General features: G+C 53.9%; 1 protein-coding gene across 1 annotated transcript in view; it reads left to right on the top strand.

Moving 5' to 3' along the window:
- Positions 1-17804, top strand: part of CNTN2 (contactin 2 (axonal)) — a 34946-nt gene that overhangs the window by 4711 nt on the left and 12431 nt on the right. The window contains exons 2-13 of the mRNA XM_011990431.1: positions 5447-5601; positions 10354-10498; positions 10614-10789; positions 11000-11095; positions 11515-11724; positions 12014-12113; positions 13633-13808; positions 14253-14389; positions 14822-14951; positions 16651-16801; positions 16915-17042; positions 17384-17559. Of these exons, the coding sequence (XP_011845821.1) occupies positions 5532-5601; positions 10354-10498; positions 10614-10789; positions 11000-11095; positions 11515-11724; positions 12014-12113; positions 13633-13808; positions 14253-14389; positions 14822-14951; positions 16651-16801; positions 16915-17042; positions 17384-17559 (1695 nt within the window). The 5' untranslated portion in view covers positions 5447-5531. The remainder of the gene's footprint in view (positions 1-5446; positions 5602-10353; positions 10499-10613; positions 10790-10999; positions 11096-11514; positions 11725-12013; positions 12114-13632; positions 13809-14252; positions 14390-14821; positions 14952-16650; positions 16802-16914; positions 17043-17383; positions 17560-17804) is intronic.

Genomic DNA, 17804 nt, shown 5'->3' with positions numbered 1-17804 from the left:
GCTAGTTTTTTGTATTTTTTTAGTAGAGACGGGGTTTCACCGTGTTAGCCAGGATGGTCTCGATCTCCCGACCTCGTGATCCGCCCGTCTCGGCCTCCCAAAGTGCTAGGATTACAGGCTTGAGCCACCGCGCCCGGCCCGAGATTTCTCAGTTTTAAGATCTGATCTTTCCTGAGCACTCACTATGAGCCTGTGATGGTGCTGACCTCACAGCAGTCCCATGAAGCAGGTCCTACCCTTCTCATCCCACTCTTGCAGATGGGAGAGTGAGGCTGGGACTGGTTAAGAAATGACTGTGATAACCAGGATTATACTAGTTGGTTGTATTAGGGGTATGCTAGCTAGACAGCACCAGGCAGGTTGACCCAATAGCCTGCCCTGTTAACCAGTGTGCTGTTTTATAGGATAGAGGTCAAGCGGGGACCTGAAGGGCTCCTCGAGTACCTTGTAGGCTGATAATAAATCACTTAGTCTCTGCCCACAGCTGGGCTCCAAACTCTCCTTTCCTACCACCATCCATCGGAAGTTGCCAAATCTCTCATTGCTCTCCAATCTCCATTACTGGGGAGAAGAGGAGAGAAATTCAGGACCAGGAGCTGGGCGTCCCAATAGGCAGCACTCTGGGGTGGAGGGTGTACCTTTTATTTTCTGACTGGCTCCGTGCAGGGGGCCTTACCCCAGAAAACCCTGTCGTGTGTTGGAGCCCCACTCACAGCCTTCTGTCCCCCAGCTGTCCCCCAGGCCCTTTGTTTCCTGGGCCCGACAATTCAGCCAGCTCCCCCTGGTGCCCTGAACCCCCCAGCAGTCCACTCCCCCATGTGCTGGTGCCTCGCAGGACCAGCCCCTGCTAATGACAGCCTGTGCTCGCCTGTGCCAGTCTGCGCCTGCACCCCTGCACCAGGGCAGCTGGCCTGGGCGAGACTTGGCTGGCTTAGGGCTCGCAGGGCCAGCTCTGGGCCTGGCATAGCTCCACTCCAGCCTTGCTCCTGACGACAAGGCCTCCTCCATCCTGGGCATTCTAGAACGCATAATAGGGCAGATGGTATGGGGAGATGACTGATCGGTGAACTCATGAGCACATCCTAGGCTGCACTCAGGTGGTCAGGGAGCTCTGTAGAGGCAGTAACTTTATTACTGTCTCCCTGTGCTTAGCACAATGCCTGGCACATAGTCAGTAAATACTGTGATGGAAATGAATGCAGGGCAGGACCGGATGCCAACTGCCTCACCTTTAGGGAGGCAACGAGCTCCAACCTTTAGTCCAGACTCTGCGTGTGTGTGTGTGTTTTCACCCAAGGCTGTGGCACACAATGGAGCTCAATATACATCTGATCAGGCTGATGGGTCTCCGGCGCTCCCCGAGGGCAAGCCCTGGTGCTCCTGGATCCCGGCCCCTCCCCCGCAGTCTCCTCTAAGGCTGTACATCTTGATCCCTGGAGGGTACCCAGAATCCTTGGGCTGGATTATTCGTGATTACCCACGGTAATTACTTATGGTAATAGAGATAACAGACAATCCTGACTACTGGAGGTGGAGGCGAAGAATCTATGATGCAAACCTCCTGGTGGGTTGCAGGGAAACAAGGCAAGGGGCTGAGTCCTCACACCCGAGACACACACACACACACACACACACACACACACACACACACACAAAGACCAGACATCATCATACACAGACACATGCATACATGCAGACACAAAACTCAGATCACACATATACACAGAGACATATAGACACAACAGATAGATACCCACAAGCATTATATCCATGCACACTGGGACATAAACACGCACACACACCCAGCTCTCCCCAGCACTGCTGTGGGAGCTAGGGACTCCAGGTAGGAATCTGCCCAGAGGCTATCCCGGAGTCTCTAGCCCCTGGTTGTCTGTCTCTGCCTTGCTCTGGCACATTCAGTACAAGTGCCTGGAGCCCAGGCTCCTCCCCAGGCCGGCACCCTGCCCCCAGTGAGCTCCCGGGCCTGGCAGGCTGGCACAGAGCAGGGAGTAAACGATGATTGAGCACCTTCTCCGTGCCAGGCATCAGGACTCAGCACACCACTGCCAACGGGGTGATTTTCCAACTTTTTGGAGCCATGAAGTCCTTTGTTTAAAGGGAACTTCATAGGAAAATCCTGTATATAAAGCAGACACAAGTGGAGCTGCTCTGGCTGCGGGGAAAGAGTCTGGAGCCCCATGCTCTCTCCCTAGTCTCCCATGGTGACCCTGAGACAGGTGCAAACAGCTCCAAGACTTCAGAGCAGTTTGAAAACCACTGCAAGGCACTCTAGCACCTCATGGAACCCTCCAAAGAACTCTGTAAAGTGCATGTGATGATCTCCACTTTGCAGATGAGAAAACTGAGTCTTCACAAGGGGCATTAACCTGTCCAAGCTCACGAAGCTGTTCAGAGATGAAGTCAATATTAACAACTCCTGTTCATCAGATTCAAATCCTGGAAGGTCCCAACACCTCTCTATTCTGAGGATGACTCCCTGCATTTGTATAGCATCCAGGGACATATGTCTGTGATTTCCCCTGACCAGATACCGCGCTGACCCTAGAGCTCTGAGTGTGTGTGTGTGTGTGTGTGTGTGTGTGTGTGTGTGTGTGAGAGAGAGAGAGAGAGAGAGAGAGAGAGAGAGACAGAGAGAGAGAGAGAAAGAGAAAGGGAGAGTTTGCCTTGGGGTTGCCCCCAGAAAGCACAGAGGACCTGTCAGCCCTGTCAAGTATATACAGACTGTCCCTGACTTATAGTGACTTGACTTACAATTTTTCAAATTTACGATGGTGCAAAAGCAATACACATTCAATGGAAATCATACTTCAAGTATCCAACAACTGTTCTGTTTTTCACTTTTAGTACAGTATTCAATACATTACATGAGATACTTAACACGCTATTGTAAAATAGGCTTTGTATTTGGTGACTTTGTCCAACTGCAGGGGAAAGTAAGTGTTCTGAGTACATTTTTTTTCTTTTTTTTGAGATGGAGTTTTGCTCTTGTGGCCCAGGCTGCAGTGCAATGGCTCACTGCAACCTCCGCCTCCCGAGTTCGAGCGAGTCTCATGCCTCAGCCTCCCGAGTAGCTGGGATTACAGGGATCTGCCACCATGCCCAGCTAATTTTTGTATTTTTAGTAGAGATGGGGTTTCACCATGTTGGCCAGGCTGATGTCGAACTCCTGACCTCAGGTGATCCACCCGTCTCAGCCTCGCAAAGTGCTAGGATTACAGGCGTGAGCCACGGTGCCCGGCCTTCTGAGTACATTTAAGGTGGGTTAGGCTAAGCTATGATGTTCAGTAGATTAGGTGTATTAAATGAATTTTCGACTTACGATATTTTCAACTTTTGGTGAGTTTATCGGGATGTAACCCCATCATAAGTCAAGGAGCATCTGCATGAGCCCCATCACGTGTGCTCACGCATGTGTTCACTGGCTCCTGGAGGCATATAATCACAGTTGTCCTTGACCAGTTAAATGCAACATACAAGTAACAACTATGATGTGCCAGGTACTTTGCTAGGCGTAGGTAATACCAAAATGAACACAACACAATCACTCCCCTGGGCAGCTGAGAACCTTCTAATGGAGACGGACACAGGTCCACAGGCAGGGTACCAAAGGTGTAGTCAAGAACAGAGTGAACTGAATTCTTTGTGCAGACAGGGGCATCTTAGGCACTTCCTGGCAGGGGTGAGACATGGACAGGGCCTTGCAGGAGAGACTGCCTTGCCCAGGAAGGGCGTTATGGGAGAATGGAGATAGATGGGCTGGGGGAATGTCAGAGGGGTTGTAAGTGCAGAATGTCTTCAGTTCAAGTCTGGAACTGAGAGTGGCAAGGACAGGGAGGAACAGGTATTCAGGGAGAATTGGCACCTGGGCACCCTGCCTGTCAATGGGAAGTGGATATGAGGCTGCAGTCGGGGTGGAGGAGAGAGTGCCATCTGCTCCAACGCCCTGCCCTCTGCAAAACACCCAGCTTCTTGGCTTCCTTGCCCATATCCTTCCTGACAGGCCCTGGGGCCACCTCTCCCTTCTCTTCCCCCAGGCTCCTTTGGGTGCCAGCTGTGGCTGTGAAAGAGGCAGGAAATGGTTGTGGGGTGATCAGCTGTGGAGGGTTAAAGGGGTTCGGGAGCTCTCTTCCTGAGGGACTAGAGTGTGATGTGAGACAGGGCAGACCCTGAGCTTGCACTGGCCTTCAGCCCCCGCACAGGCCCAAGGAGCAATCTTAGGTCCTCTGCAGCCTTCCTTCTCCACCCGGGTCCCCATCCAGGGGACAGCATTCCCAGGCCCTTGGCCACTCTGCATTCTGGGGGCATCACCAGAGGCGGAACACTGAGATCCAGAGATGGGAGGGGTCTTGTCGGCAGTTTGCAAAAGGGCCCCCAGCCAGGCTCTCTCCCCAAGTCCTGACCCCCTCCTGCTGCTCTTAGTTTTCTGCAAAGAGGGCAGGCAGAGCAGAGCAGCAGAATCTGCAGCCGGGCTCGCTGATCCCTGTGGAGGCTCTGAGCCCAGTGACCCAGGTTCACTCTGATAACCAGTAACTGGAAAGCAGGCCCCTGACATTCCACACTCCCCTCTGAACTAGGAAAGTCCTCCCAGGGACTGGGAGTGAATGGGGAGGCTGGCTCTGCCCCTGCCCTCACCTCCCAAGAGGAGGCCCCATCTCTCAGACTGATGGGACAGGTGTCTGACTTGCTCTCAGCAGCTACAGGGAACAGGTTCTTCTCCAGAACTCAAGGATTGAACCAAGCCTCAGCTCATCTCTGTGAAAGAGGGAGGCTCCTCTGGGAGCTGCGTTAACTCTTTTGACCCAGAAAGCCTGCTGGGCCCCTTCACCCATCTGGTTGGGGGCATTGCTAATGGGGCCAAGGTCATGACTCCGCTGGTAAGAGGGTGTGGACAAATCAGTGAGACCCCTCCTCACTGCTAGGAAAACAAGACCGGGAGACTTAAGGCAGCTCCCAGAGGGGTTTATTAGCCCCCACCCAGACAACTGAGGGGAAGAGGCAGGGGGAAAGTCGGCCCCAAGCCCGCCTGCCAGAGAAAGACGTCAGTGACTTCCAACCCAGGCAAGGGTCCTGTTCTCTTCCAACCTCGCCTCAAGAGCTGACGGGCGGGCGAGAGGGCAGGTGGGTTCTTACCTCCCAATTAATCTCTGCTTTCACTTCTTAAGCGGCACCCCGCTGGCTGGAGTGGGGGCGGGTGGGGGTATAGGGCTGAGCCAGACTCCCAGGGGACCAGTAGGAGGCACTCAGCCCCAGGAAGAGCTTCTTGGTAATAGCCAAGCCCCTTCCTCTGGGACACTGGGGAGAATTAGTGCTTGGGCAATTCCGGCAGCTCCCCAGGCGGAGGTAAAAGCTTTAGAGACCCAGATGTGTCTGGAGCTGGGAGGGGCGCTCCTCAGCTCAGAGCCCTCCTGTCTGTCTGCCTCCTCAGGTCCTTCTCAGCCTCCAGCTGGGCTGTCCCCAAGCTCAGCTGAGGCCCTTCTCCTCCGATCCCCACCTCTGCCCGGACATCCACCATGGGGACAGCCACCAGGAGGAAGCCACACCTGCTGCTGGTAGCTGCTGTGGCCCTTGTCTCCTCTTCAGGTAAGAGGGCTCATCTGGGCTTTGAAGCCTAGCAGGCATGATTATAGCATTATATCCTTGCTATGATTTGGGTGACAATTACAGAAATCATTGACTGCATTGTAGGAGCAGCTAGATTTCTGAGGCCATTTCCTTGCTAAAGTTTCCCATTTGTAGATCTTACCTTTCCTTTGAGTTTAGAAGGAAAGGGAATATGTCTTTGCCGTGTTATAGATGAAGGAAGAATGACCCAGAGAGGGTGAGTGGCTTGCCCTGGGTCACATAGCAAGACGATGGCATGCCCAGATCTCCATAATATCACCCGGAGTTGCAGCCTCAAAGGCTGCACTGTCCAATATGGAAGGTAATAGTCACATGGGACTACTACAACTCAGATTCAATTCCATTTTAAAAATAATTTCCTCAGGTGCACTAGCCACATTCGAATGTTCAGTAGCCGTATTGGATAGCACAGAGCACAGAACATTTCCATCACTGCAGGACGTTCTCCCAGACAGGGCTCTGTAGTCCCCTGATATGAGCAGACGGCGGTCAATCCCAGTAAACGCTGGAAGGGTTTATTAAGGCAATGCTGCATCCTAGCAAATTGATCAAGTATAGAACAGGATCTGGAAAGAGATGTGGCAGAGGAGGGAGCTCAGGTTCTCCTCCCATGGGAGCTCCCAGCTTGGAGGAGAGGCAGAGGGACACTGGCAGGAGGGGAAGGAGAGGGTGAAGAGGGCAGGCTGAGAGTCACAGGCCAGCTGGACTCTGGCGAGCATGTCAGGCCTGAGGAGCCGGGCAGCTGGTCTGTCCTAGGGCAAGAGGGAGGTCCCCAGCCACTTCCTGCTCTAAGGGGTCTGCTGGACCCACTGCTTGGCCTCTACCCTGACCCTCAGCCCAGATCAATAGATGCTTCTTTTCTCCTTAAACATCCCCGTGGGAGTCTCCATGGTCCTGGAGTTCTAAGCACCTCAGACTCCACCTCCCCCACCCCACACCCCCTGGAAGGCTACAGCCTGTGCATTTCAGTTCCTTTGTCTCACCAGGGAAGGACTCCACTGGCATACTTTCAGATGTTCTCATTCTGTCCTCACTGCTTCCCAGTCCTGCGGCTCAGTCAGTGAGGCTGCTGGGAAACAGGGCTGACTCAGAGTGTGGGGGGAGCCACCTAGCCCCCCAGGCCTCGCTACCTGTCCCAGGGTCCACCAGACTGGGAAGAGCTACAGGGATGGGGAGCCTCAACTGCACAGAGCAGGAGATGCCAACCCCAGAAGGAGCAGAGGGGAGGCATCTGGGCTTCTAGCATCCCCTCCCTCAGGGACGCCTCAGTGCTGGATCCACACCATCTAAGGAAAGGGGTACGGACAGCCTCCAAGGTCCTCAGACCCAGAGACACACAAAGCCAATGGCCAAGGGGCTGGGATCTGTTTTGCCACCTCCCAGAGCTCCAGAGAGAGACAGGAGTGGCAAATCCCATCGCTGGCCGCTACCCCTCCTGGGAAGGTGCCTCAGCTCTGGGCTTTTCTTGCTGCCCTGTCCTCGGGATATAGCTGTGGATTCCTGGCACTCCAGTGCAAGGAGGAGTATCAAGGATCCCCCTCCACCTTCTCATCTCTCTAACTCCCTTCCTCTGCAAGGTTTCTGATGCCTGTGTTTGGGGGAACAGTTACTATGACAGGGCATCAGAAAAGAATCAGAGAGGATGCGGAACAAGAATAAGGAAGGGCTGGCCTTGCCTGGGAGAGTGTGTGTTGTTGTTGTTGTTGTTGTTGTTTGGGGTTTTGTTTTTGAGATGGAGTCTCACTCTGTCACCCAGGCTGGAGTGCAGTGGTGTGATCTCGGCTCACTGCAACCTCTGACTCCTGGGTTCAAGTGGTTCTCCTGCCTCAGCCTCCCGAGTAGCTGGGATTACAGACACCCGCCACCACACTGGCTAATTTTTGTATTTTTAGTAGAGATGGGGTTTCACCATGTTGGCCAGGCTGGTCTCGAACTCTCGACCTCAGGTGATCCTCCCACCTCCACCTCTCAAAGTGCTGGGATTACAGGCAGAGAGTGTGTTTTTGTGTGTGCATGTGTAAGCACACACACGGGAAGGCTCATGTGTGGGTGGGTGTGTATGTAGCTGAAGAGGTAAGTGTGGGTGTGTGAGGGTGTCTGTGGATATGGATGGCTGAGAGGCTGGAGGTATGAGTGAGGTGTCTGCATGGAGGTGGTGCTATGCTGGGGATAATGAATGTGTCCAGAAAGTCTCACAGCACAGTGTGACCAGCTCTCATACCCCAGCCTCCCTGCAGAATGCCCAGGGGCATTTTCTAAGACTTGGACTCCCAAGCCTCACTCCGAAAGATTCTGACTCCTTATCTGTGAGATGGAGCAGGGCCTCTGGTGGTTCTGATGGGAAACAGAGGTCAAGAGTCAGGGACACTGGGGTTAAGAATGCTGGTGGTGGGGTCAGCCTGGCCAAGGTCCAAACCCCCAGATCTGCTCCTTCAAGCTGTGGGATCTGGAGCAAGTTATTAAAGCTTTCTAACTCACAGCTTCCACATCAGGAAAATAAGAAAATGGCAATACCTATCTTGTAAAGAGGTTATGAGAAGGAAATATGGAGCATGGTATGGGATAAATAGTAAGCACTCCATCGATAGCACCTATTTTTATTATTATTTTTATTATTATTTTTATTATTATGAATTCATGGATTATATATAAAAGTCTCCATGGCCATCTATAGCTGTGTGTCGGGGGGAAATGGATGTGTGTGTAAATGTGTGTATCTGGCCATTTGAGCAGCTTAGGGAGGTGCATATATACGAATTTATGTATGATATGAGTGTGCATATAAGAAAATGTGTGGAGGTGAGAGATGCAGAGGGGCGTGTATGTGAATATTTGGGTGAGTGGACGGCTGAGAGCAGAGGAGAAAGGTTTCTCAGGAAGAAAGAGTCTGAATGTATCAACGTGACCCAAGCCCACTCAGCCACGCCATCACCCAGAGTTCCTGGAAGCTGCTATTGTACGAGGTGGTTCCCAGCAGCCCGGCTGCCTCCCAGCCCCTCCTTTGCCCCCCCTCCCAGCAGTGCCAGCTGGGGCAGGGTTCCTACCCTACACCACCATCATTAACTTGGGATTAAGCTGGGCTCTCCAGCCGAGATGATGCCGTCACCTCCCGCCGCCTCCGCCTCTGAGGCCTGGGGCGGCAGTGAGGGAGAATGGCACAAGGGATGCCTGCACCGGGCCATTTCTGGGAGCCCTGCCTCCTACCTCATTCTGAGAGCTGCTTAGCAGCTGCCCTCACTCCCAGGGGGCCAGAACTGGGCCTCAGCTGCAGCATGGGGCTACCCCCTACCCCTGGAAGAGGACTGATGGCTGGATGCGCCGGGAAAGGAGCTAATTGGTTAATGGGGATCCCTTTCCCCATGACCCACCAAGGAAGGCCTGAAATCAGCTGTGTTAAGAGGTAGAAGCCAATTAGGGATAGGCTCCCGCCTGACACGGCAGAGGCAAAACGGACTGGCCTCACCGGTCAGCAGAGAGCCCACCCCAGCCCTGTCGAAAGGCAAGTGCGATGTCCAGCCAATCTGTGGCTCTTCATCCCCTGCCCTGCCCTGCAGCAGGACAATGATGCATGAAGAGAGGGGTATGCCCCATTTGCCTGTGTGATACTCATTGGTCCACCAAGCTCAGGAGGAATTGATCTGTCTGTGCCACAGACCTGCTGGGTGACCATGGGCAAGTCACTCCCTTTCTGAACATTTCTTGAATTGTGATACTGGAATTGTATAAAACTGCCTCCAAAGCAAACTGCCCACCCTCCACCCACCAAAGCAAACTGCCCACCCTCCACCCACCAAAGCAAACTGCCCACCCTCCACCCATCAAAGCAAACTGCCCACCCTCCACCCATCAAAGCGAACTGCCCACCCTCCACCCACCTTCTCTTCCAAGTCCCCACCCAACACGCGGCTCCAGCAGACATCTGCTTGCCCGCCACCTTCCAAGGGTTTGTCTGGCTGAATCCTCAAGCAGACCCTGGGAGGTGAATTCATATTCTTTTCATATCACAGGTGAAGACATTGAGGCTCAGAAGGGTTCCATAACTTTCCCAAGGTCCCACGGCTAGTAGAGGGCCAGTCTAGTCCCCAGGCCCAGGCTTCGGGTCCACACTGCCCCGGTAAGGGTATTAGGCTCCAGGGACACACATCCTCTCTGCATGTTTGTGGCTGGCAATGTCTCATGCACCTCACACCCCACAGATCAGTTCTTCTGGAAGGCTCCCTTGAAAGCCCCCTGAGAGGTAGAACTGCTTCCATTCTGAGGCCCCAGCACCTTGAACTTTATGGCATTTGCCACCTTGCACTGCCAATTTCCTGTTTCCCTCCTTGGACCGCAAGCCCCTTGAAGAAGAGGGACTGTGTCTTAATCATTTTTACAAGTCAGTCTCTAGCCCAGTGCTGGGTATAGAGCGGGTGCTCAATACCTGAGTGTAGGATGGGTGATTGACTGAACTGATATGGCCAGATGGGGCCTGCCCAGCCTATTTAAATTGAAATTTAAATGAATTAAATAAAATGTAAAATGTCGTCCCTCAGTTGCAATAGCCACATGTCACGTGCTCAATAGCCCCACGTGGCTAGTGGTTACCACATTGAACAGTGCAGAAAATGGAACATTCCCATCAGAGAAAGTTTTACTGGACAGCGCAGCCCAAGAGGCCAGGCTCTGGCCAGCCCCAGGCTCTGAGGCCTCTGGTGGTGTCATCACCTGCAGCTTGGAGTTCAGCCCTGGGATCCCCAACCACCTTTGGGCCTGTCTTTGAAGACCAACCCCTCAGTGTGCTATTCCCAGAGGAGTCCACGGAGGAGCAGGTGCTGCTGGCATGCCGCGCCCGGGCCAGCCCTCCAGCCACCTATCGGTAAGGCCTCTGCAGTGGGTGCTGGGAGGCCCTGGGCAGCCATTGAACCTTCCCTCTCATCAGCCCTGCCACCAGGCAGGACTCAGAGGTCCCCTTCCTCCGTCCCCTGCTGCAGGTGGAAGATGAATGGCACCGAGATGAAGCTGGAGCCAGGTTCCCGTCACCAGCTAGTGGGGGGCAACCTGGTCATCATGAACCCCACCAAGGCACAGGATGCCGGGGTCTACCAGTGCCTGGCCTCCAACCCAGTGGGCACCGTTGTCAGCAGGGAGGCCATCCTCCGCTTCGGCTGTGAGACCCGCAGGGGACCAAGACACTTTGCGGGAGGGGGAGGGGAGCTAGGAGAAAGTGCCCAGAAAGGACAAGTGACATCCTCAAGCCAGGCCTTCCTGACCTCACATGACATGCCTTAGTGAACTGCTGCTTCTCCGTGAAGGATGAGTCAGGGAGGGGCTCACAGGCCAGGAGGACAGTGCCTGAGCCCCTGGTCTCTGCCTCCAGTTCTGCAGGAATTCTCCAAGGAGGAGCGAGACCCAGTGAAAACTCATGAAGGCTGGGGGGTGATGTTGCCCTGTAACCCACCTGCCCACTACCCAGGTGAGTCCAGACCTTGGGCCACGGTGAGAGAGGGCACAAGAAGGGCTACCAGAAATTTGGCAGAAGGAGGATGGAATAAAAGGTGACCCCTGGAAATGACCCTTAGGAGCACCCATCCCTGGGACCCTAATTTTAAATGATCTGTGTTTTCTTTACGGGTCTGTCATTTTCCATCTCTGTGCCCTGCTTCCACCTTCAAACTGGGTGGTCCCTGAGGGCTGTGATCCCTGACAGACTTAGTGCTCTCTAAGGGCAGGAATAGTCACTTCTTCTCTCTAGGTCTCCCCTTAGCCCCAGTTCAGAGCATGGTGGCTGTCAGGACAGGGCTTGCAGAACCCCACCAGCATGCTGGGGTCCCACCCAGAGTGGTCCTGTTAGCCCGGTACCCCCCTGGTTTCCTCAAACTCCTCACATCCTAGGCTTGTCCTACCGCTGGCTCCTCAACGAGTTCCCCAACTTCATCCCAACGGACGGGCGTCACTTCGTGTCCCAGACCACAGGGAATCTGTACATTGCCCGAACCAATGCCTCAGACCTGGGCAACTACTCCTGTTTGGCCACCAGCCACATGGACTTCTCCACCAAGAGCGTCTTCAGCAAATTTGCTCAGCTCAACCTGGCTGCTGAAGGTCAGGCTCGGCCAGGCATGGCGGGAGGGAGGGAACTGGAAGGGTCAGCGGGCATTGGGAAAAGGGTTTTTCCTTTGGAGATTGGAAGATTGGCTTGCAGGGCACTGATTCCAGGCCCTGGACCCCCAGATCCTCCTGCTTCAAATCCTCAGGCCCTTGCCCTAGGCCTCAGGGAGATTCCACACAGCTGCCAAGACATAGTTGGCTCTGAAAGGTGCTGAGATCCCAAGCACGGTAGCACCTGACCTGGAGTCATCTGCATCTGATTTGTAAAATTCTCTCTCCCCAGATACCCGGCTCTTTGCACCCAGCATCAAGGCCCGGTTCCCAGCAGAGACCTATGCACTGGTGGGGCAGCAGGTCACCCTGGAGTGCTTTGCCTTTGGGAAGTGAGTGTGAAAAGGGAGGGGTACCAGGGCAGTCTCTTGGGGGCACAGGTGACCCCAGGGTGAGGGCAGGCAGAGTCAGGGCTGTCATCTTGGTGTCCCTCACAGGGTCTAGCAAAGTACTGGGCACACAGTGGCCATCGACCACCACTCACTGGACACTAACTCTCTGGGTGAGGCATTGCATGTGCCAGGGGCCTTCCACGGCCAGAATCACTTGGTCCTCCAGCAGCGCATGGCAGGCTCAGACAGCTTGAGTAACACCCAAGGCTGGAGGCAGGCAGCACAGTGTACAGACTCCAACCCCGTCTGCCTCGTTCAGATCCCAGCTCTGCCACCCGCAGACCTTGGGTAAACTGCCTAACCTCTCTGTGCCTCAGTTTCTTTATGGTGGTGTTAATAGTACCCACCTCATAGGGTTGTCATGAGGATTAAATCAGTTCATACATGTGAGGTGCTGAGAACAGTGCCTGGAATTTAGGAAAGTGTTCCGTGAACGTTAACAGTGATCTATTTGAGAATCACAACAGAACGCGTTCTCTTTCTTGCACTCCTAGAAGAAGGATTCATTGGAACAGGGCTAAGCAAACAGCAGGTGCTCAATAAATGTTTGTAGAATGAAAGAAAGAATGTGATTTGTACTTTGGCCCCCTCCTCCCTCAACTATCTCCTGTGGTTACCTGGGATAATCTTTGCCTTGTGGGAAGTTTTAGGCTTCCAGAAAATCCACATGAAAAGCATGTGGAAGGGGGGCCAGGTACAGTGGTTCACATCTGTAATCCCAGCACTTTGGGAAGCCGAGGTGGGCAGATCACGAGGTCAGGAGATCGAGACTATCCTGGCTAACACGGTGAAATCCCGTCTTTACTAAAAATACAAAAAAATTAGCCAGGCGTGATGGTGGACACCTGTAGTTCCAGCTACTTGGGAGGCTGAGGCAGGAGAATGGCATGAACCCGGGAGGCGGAGCTTGCAGTGAGCTGAGATCGCGCCACTGCACTCCAGCCCGGGGGAGAGAGCGAGACTCCATCTGAAAAAACAAAAAAAGAAAAAAAAGAAAAGCATGTGGAAGAGGAATATATTAACCCATTAAAACTGATACCTCAGTCCGTTTTAGTGCACAGATTACTAATAGCTAAAGTCTCTTTGAAAAGTAGGGGCAAGGCTTGCCCCGTAGAAGCAACGGAAAAGAGAACCCATAAAGACCCAGGTCACAGGCCACTGTGGCGGAGGGCAGACCCAGCTTCAGAGTGCAGACCCCGAAGAAGCCCAGCTTCACTGGCTCCAGGGTGTTGCAGGAGGGATGGGTAGAGGAGCCCTGCCTCTTGCCCCTTCCCTGCGTGTGCTCCGAGACTACCTGGGAGAAGAGAGTGAGGATCAGCCAGAAGGCACCCTCTCTCCCTCTGTTCCTCCCAGGCCCAGCATCTCAGGAGGGCCTGAGAGTCTGGGTATGAGGAGCTGTGGGCACTGGAGGGGTAGGCCCAGCTTAGCCCACACCCTCTGGCTTTGTCTCTCTTGCCAGCCCTGTACCCCGGATCAAGTGGCGCAAAGTGGACGGCTCCCTGTCCCCACAGTGGACCACAGCTGAGCCCACCCTGCAGATACCCAGCGTCAGCTTTGAGGATGAGGGCACCTACGAGTGTGAGGCGGAGAACTCCAAGGGCCGAGACACCGTGCAGGGCCGCATCATCGTGCAGGGTACAGAGCCAGGGACACCTTCTCCGCCCCTCCCGACCCCCCTTCCTGCCTTCACCCTTGTCCCCAAGGAAACAGACCCAAAAGTCAGGGAGGAGACTGGGAGGCCCCCTGCATGAGCCTGCTTGCCCTAGGACGGCACTGAGTCTGGGACCAGAAGAAGCTAGTGCTGTGGTCAGCTCAGAGCTTCAGTCAGGGGTGCAGAAAGCACACAGGAGGCTTCAGAACGATTTAAGTTGTGAAAGCATCCATTGGCACAACCACAGAGTGCCAGCTTTCTTGTGCCTCCTTCTTCCTGCCCCCTCCTCCTTGTCCTCTCCGTCCCAGAATGCTGATGGCACCCTCTGCTGTCTGGCACAGGTACTGCTGCCCTGATTTTCTGTTCCTTTTAATGAGCTGGAAGCTCCTCCTAGCTCATGCCAGGTCTTCTTTTCCGGGCTCCCACAGCTCAGCCTGAGTGGCTGAAAGTGATCTCGGACACAGAGGCTGACATTGGCTCCAACCTGCATTGGGGCTGTGCAGCCGCCGGCAAGCCCCGGCCTACAGTGCGCTGGCTGCGGAACGGGGAGCCTCTGGCCTCCCAGGTAGGAGACGTGGGATTCCTCCCACACATAACTGTCCTCTGCTCACTTGGTTCCCTCACCCCCCAGAACTTCCCCTGCACCACTAGTAGCCCTCTGGGCTAATTAGGGTGCCAAAGGGTGGTCCTAGGACCACCTGAGGACTTCTTCCCATCCCAGTCCCATGGCCACAGGCTGGGCCTGGATCCAGGCACAATTCAGCCACAAAAGAAGTGATGTGGTCCTGACTGGATCACCTCACCCTTCCAGCTTTGGGGAGGCCTGGGTAATCTGCATCTTGAGGTTCCAGGTGGCCCTGAGGTAGGACTGGACATACGAGCCATATCCTCTAGGGATTATCAGCCTAGAGTCTCCACTGCCCCCACCCCTGCCAACCCCTCCTCCCTGTGGCTCCAGTGGTCCTGATCCCCCTGGGCTCTGGGCTCTTCTGCACAGAACCGGGTGGAGGTGTTGGCCGGGGACCTGCGGTTCTCCAAGCTGAGCCTGGAGGACTCGGGCATGTACCAGTGTGTGGCAGAGAATAAGCACGGTACCATCTACGCCAGTGCCGAGCTAGCTGTGCAAGGTAAGGGGCCCAGGGAGGCAGGGGACATCCCAAGGACGTGCATATGGTGGCTTTCAGAGCTCTGAGTTTAGGTGTTTCCAAACACACACGCACATACCCTGTAGCAATTTTCCTTGGTTTTCCAAGTGTCTAAGTAGGAGAACTCAGAGATTTAAGAAAGGAGATGAGACACAGGGTTGAGAGCTGCCAGAGGGCAGGGTCTCTGACTTGTCCCATGTCTGGCACACAGTAAATATTTGCTGCACTGAAAAAAAACGGGAACCAAATCAATCAGATCTGTGTAACCCAGCCCTTTCAGCTATGTGAGCTTTGGCAAGTTACTTAGTGTTTCTGTGTTTCAGTTTCTTGATTATAAAATGTAGGCAATAATAGTCCTGCCCTCCTGGGCTGCTGTAGGGAACAAGTGAGATGAAAGAGGTACAGCATAAAAGGCCTGCCCATTTTATGCTGGTGCCTGGGAAATGCCAACCAGTGCTAATATTTAGTTGTGTGACTTGAGCTCGCTGAGCCTCAGTTTCCTCATCCATAAAATGGACACAGTGATACCCACCACATCAAGTTTTAGTGAAGCTTTGCTAAGAAGCATTCATTCGTTCCTTCATCCATTCAACCAATACTTACTCAACACCTCACAGAGGCTGAATACGAAAGATACAGTCTCTGCCTTTAAGTAGCTTACAATCCAGGAGAGGGAAAGGGACAAATAAACCCCAAATCAAACAATTAAACAATTTCAGCTAGCCATCAAATATAGTATAAAGAAAATCCAGGCAGGGTGCAGTGGCTCATGCCTGTAATCCCAGCACTTTGGGAGGCAGGGGTGGGTGGATCGCCTCGAGCTCAGAAGTTCGAGACCAGCCTTGGCAACATGGTGAAACCCCATGTCTATGAAAAATACAAAAATTAGCCAGGCATGGTAGCACACACGTGTAGTCCCAGCTACACAGGAGGCTGAGGCAGGAGAATCAATTGAGCCCTGGAGGCAGAGGCTGCAGTGAGCTGAGATTGTGCCATTGCACTCCAGCCTGGGCAACAGAGCAAGACTTGTCTTAAAAGAAAATAAAAGAAAATCCAGTAGAGTGATGGGCGTGAGATGGGCCTGTTAGATGGGGTGGTCAGAGAAGTCTTCTATGAGGAAGTCCCATTTAGGCTGTGACCTGAATATTAAGGAGCCAGCCGTGTGAAGATCTGGGGAATTTCCAGGCAAGATTTACAGCAAGTGCAAAGGTCTGGAGGCAGGAAAAGACTTCACAACTTCAAAAGAGAGAGGGGAAAAAAAAAGGCTAGGTGATTGGAACATAATGAGTGGGAGAGAGAGTGGAGCAAGATGTGATTGGAAAAATGGAGACTGGAAAAATTTGTGAAGAGCCGGGCTGCACTGAGTGTGAGTTGAAAAAGCTGTTCATTCCTCGCTGGGTGGAGAAAAGATTGTAGGAGGAACGTGCAGAAACAGGAAGATTGAAGTGGGGTGGCGGCGGCGGGGGGTTGAGGGGCGGGGGACTGGGGAGGGCAGTGTTGTCAATAGTCCAGGCAGGAGATTTGATAGCTTAGGCCAGAGAAAAAAGGGCTTGGTTCTGAAAGAATTCTGGAAGAGGTGCTGGTAGGAGTCACTCATGAGGTGGCCTCAAAGGGCAGGCCAAGTAACGTCTTCATCAAGGGTGACAGTACTTTTCTCTGTGGCTCTCCCCTTTCCTTCCAGCACTCGCCCCTGACTTCAGGCTGAATCCTGTGAGGCGTCTGATCCCTGCAGCCCGCGGGGGAGAGATTGTTATTCCCTGCCAGCCCCGGGCAGCTCCAAAGGCCGTGGTGCTTTGGAGCAAAGGCACGGAGATTTTGGTCAACAGCAGCAGGTACCACCCACACCCCACCCTGCACAGTTCCTGCTCCTCCTCGTTAGAAGGCTAATTCCCCTCCTGTGACAACCGTCCCTGAGTTGGGCACATCTGCTTTGTCCTTGCCACAGAGTGACTGTAACTCCAGATGGCACCTTGATCATAAGAAACATCAGTCGGTCAGATGAAGGCAAATACACCTGCTTTGCTGAGAACTTCATGGGCAAAGCCAACAGCACTGGAATCCTGTCTGTGCGAGGTGAGGGCTGCCATGTGGGTAGGCCAGGGGCTCAGCCTCCTCAGGGTACTGTCCTCCCCGTCGTCCTGCTCCTGTGTCCCACATTGCTCCTAGTTTGGTGTCGAGGCCACCCTCGGATTCAGTTTCACTTGGGACCACCCCCTGGCCACCATCGAGACTCCGGTCATGCCTCCCTGCCTGCCACACACTCATGCAGTCCTGGGCAGTTGGGACATGTGGGTCACACCGCCTCTTCTTTTTGCTGGGCCTTAGGACAGAGCCTCTCAGCCTGCCTGCCCTGCGGACCCTGCCTGTGCCCATTTCCTCCCCCATCCACCCAGGGGCCTTGTTTTACTTGGCAGATGCAACCAAGATCACCCTAGCCCCCTCGAGTGCCGACATCAACTTGGGTGACAACCTGACCCTACAGTGCCATGCCTCCCATGACCCCACCATGGACCTCACCTTCACCTGGACCCTGGATGACTTCCCCATCGACTTTGATAAGCCCGGAGGGCACTACCGGAGAACCAATGTGGTGAGGCCTATGGCCAGAGCCCCATGGCTTCTCCCTCTTTCCAGAGAGACAGGGGCCCCAGGATGTCCTTAGCCATCCCCACCTTTAAGTCCTCCATAGCCTAAGCGTCCCCCATTCCCTCAGGCCCACGCATGGCAAACTCATCCTTGGATGAATAGCTGTCCTTTCTGGATTCCACCCAGGGACCATGCATATAGGAGAGGGTTAGGGACAAACCTGGAATTGTGGGCAGCCACCAAGACACT

This window comes from Mandrillus leucophaeus, unplaced genomic scaffold (assembly GCF_000951045.1).
Source record: "Mandrillus leucophaeus isolate KB7577 unplaced genomic scaffold, Mleu.le_1.0 Scaffold38, whole genome shotgun sequence".
Lineage (NCBI taxonomy): Eukaryota > Metazoa > Chordata > Mammalia > Primates > Cercopithecidae > Mandrillus > Mandrillus leucophaeus.
This window is presented reverse-complemented; position numbering and strand designations above follow the sequence as displayed.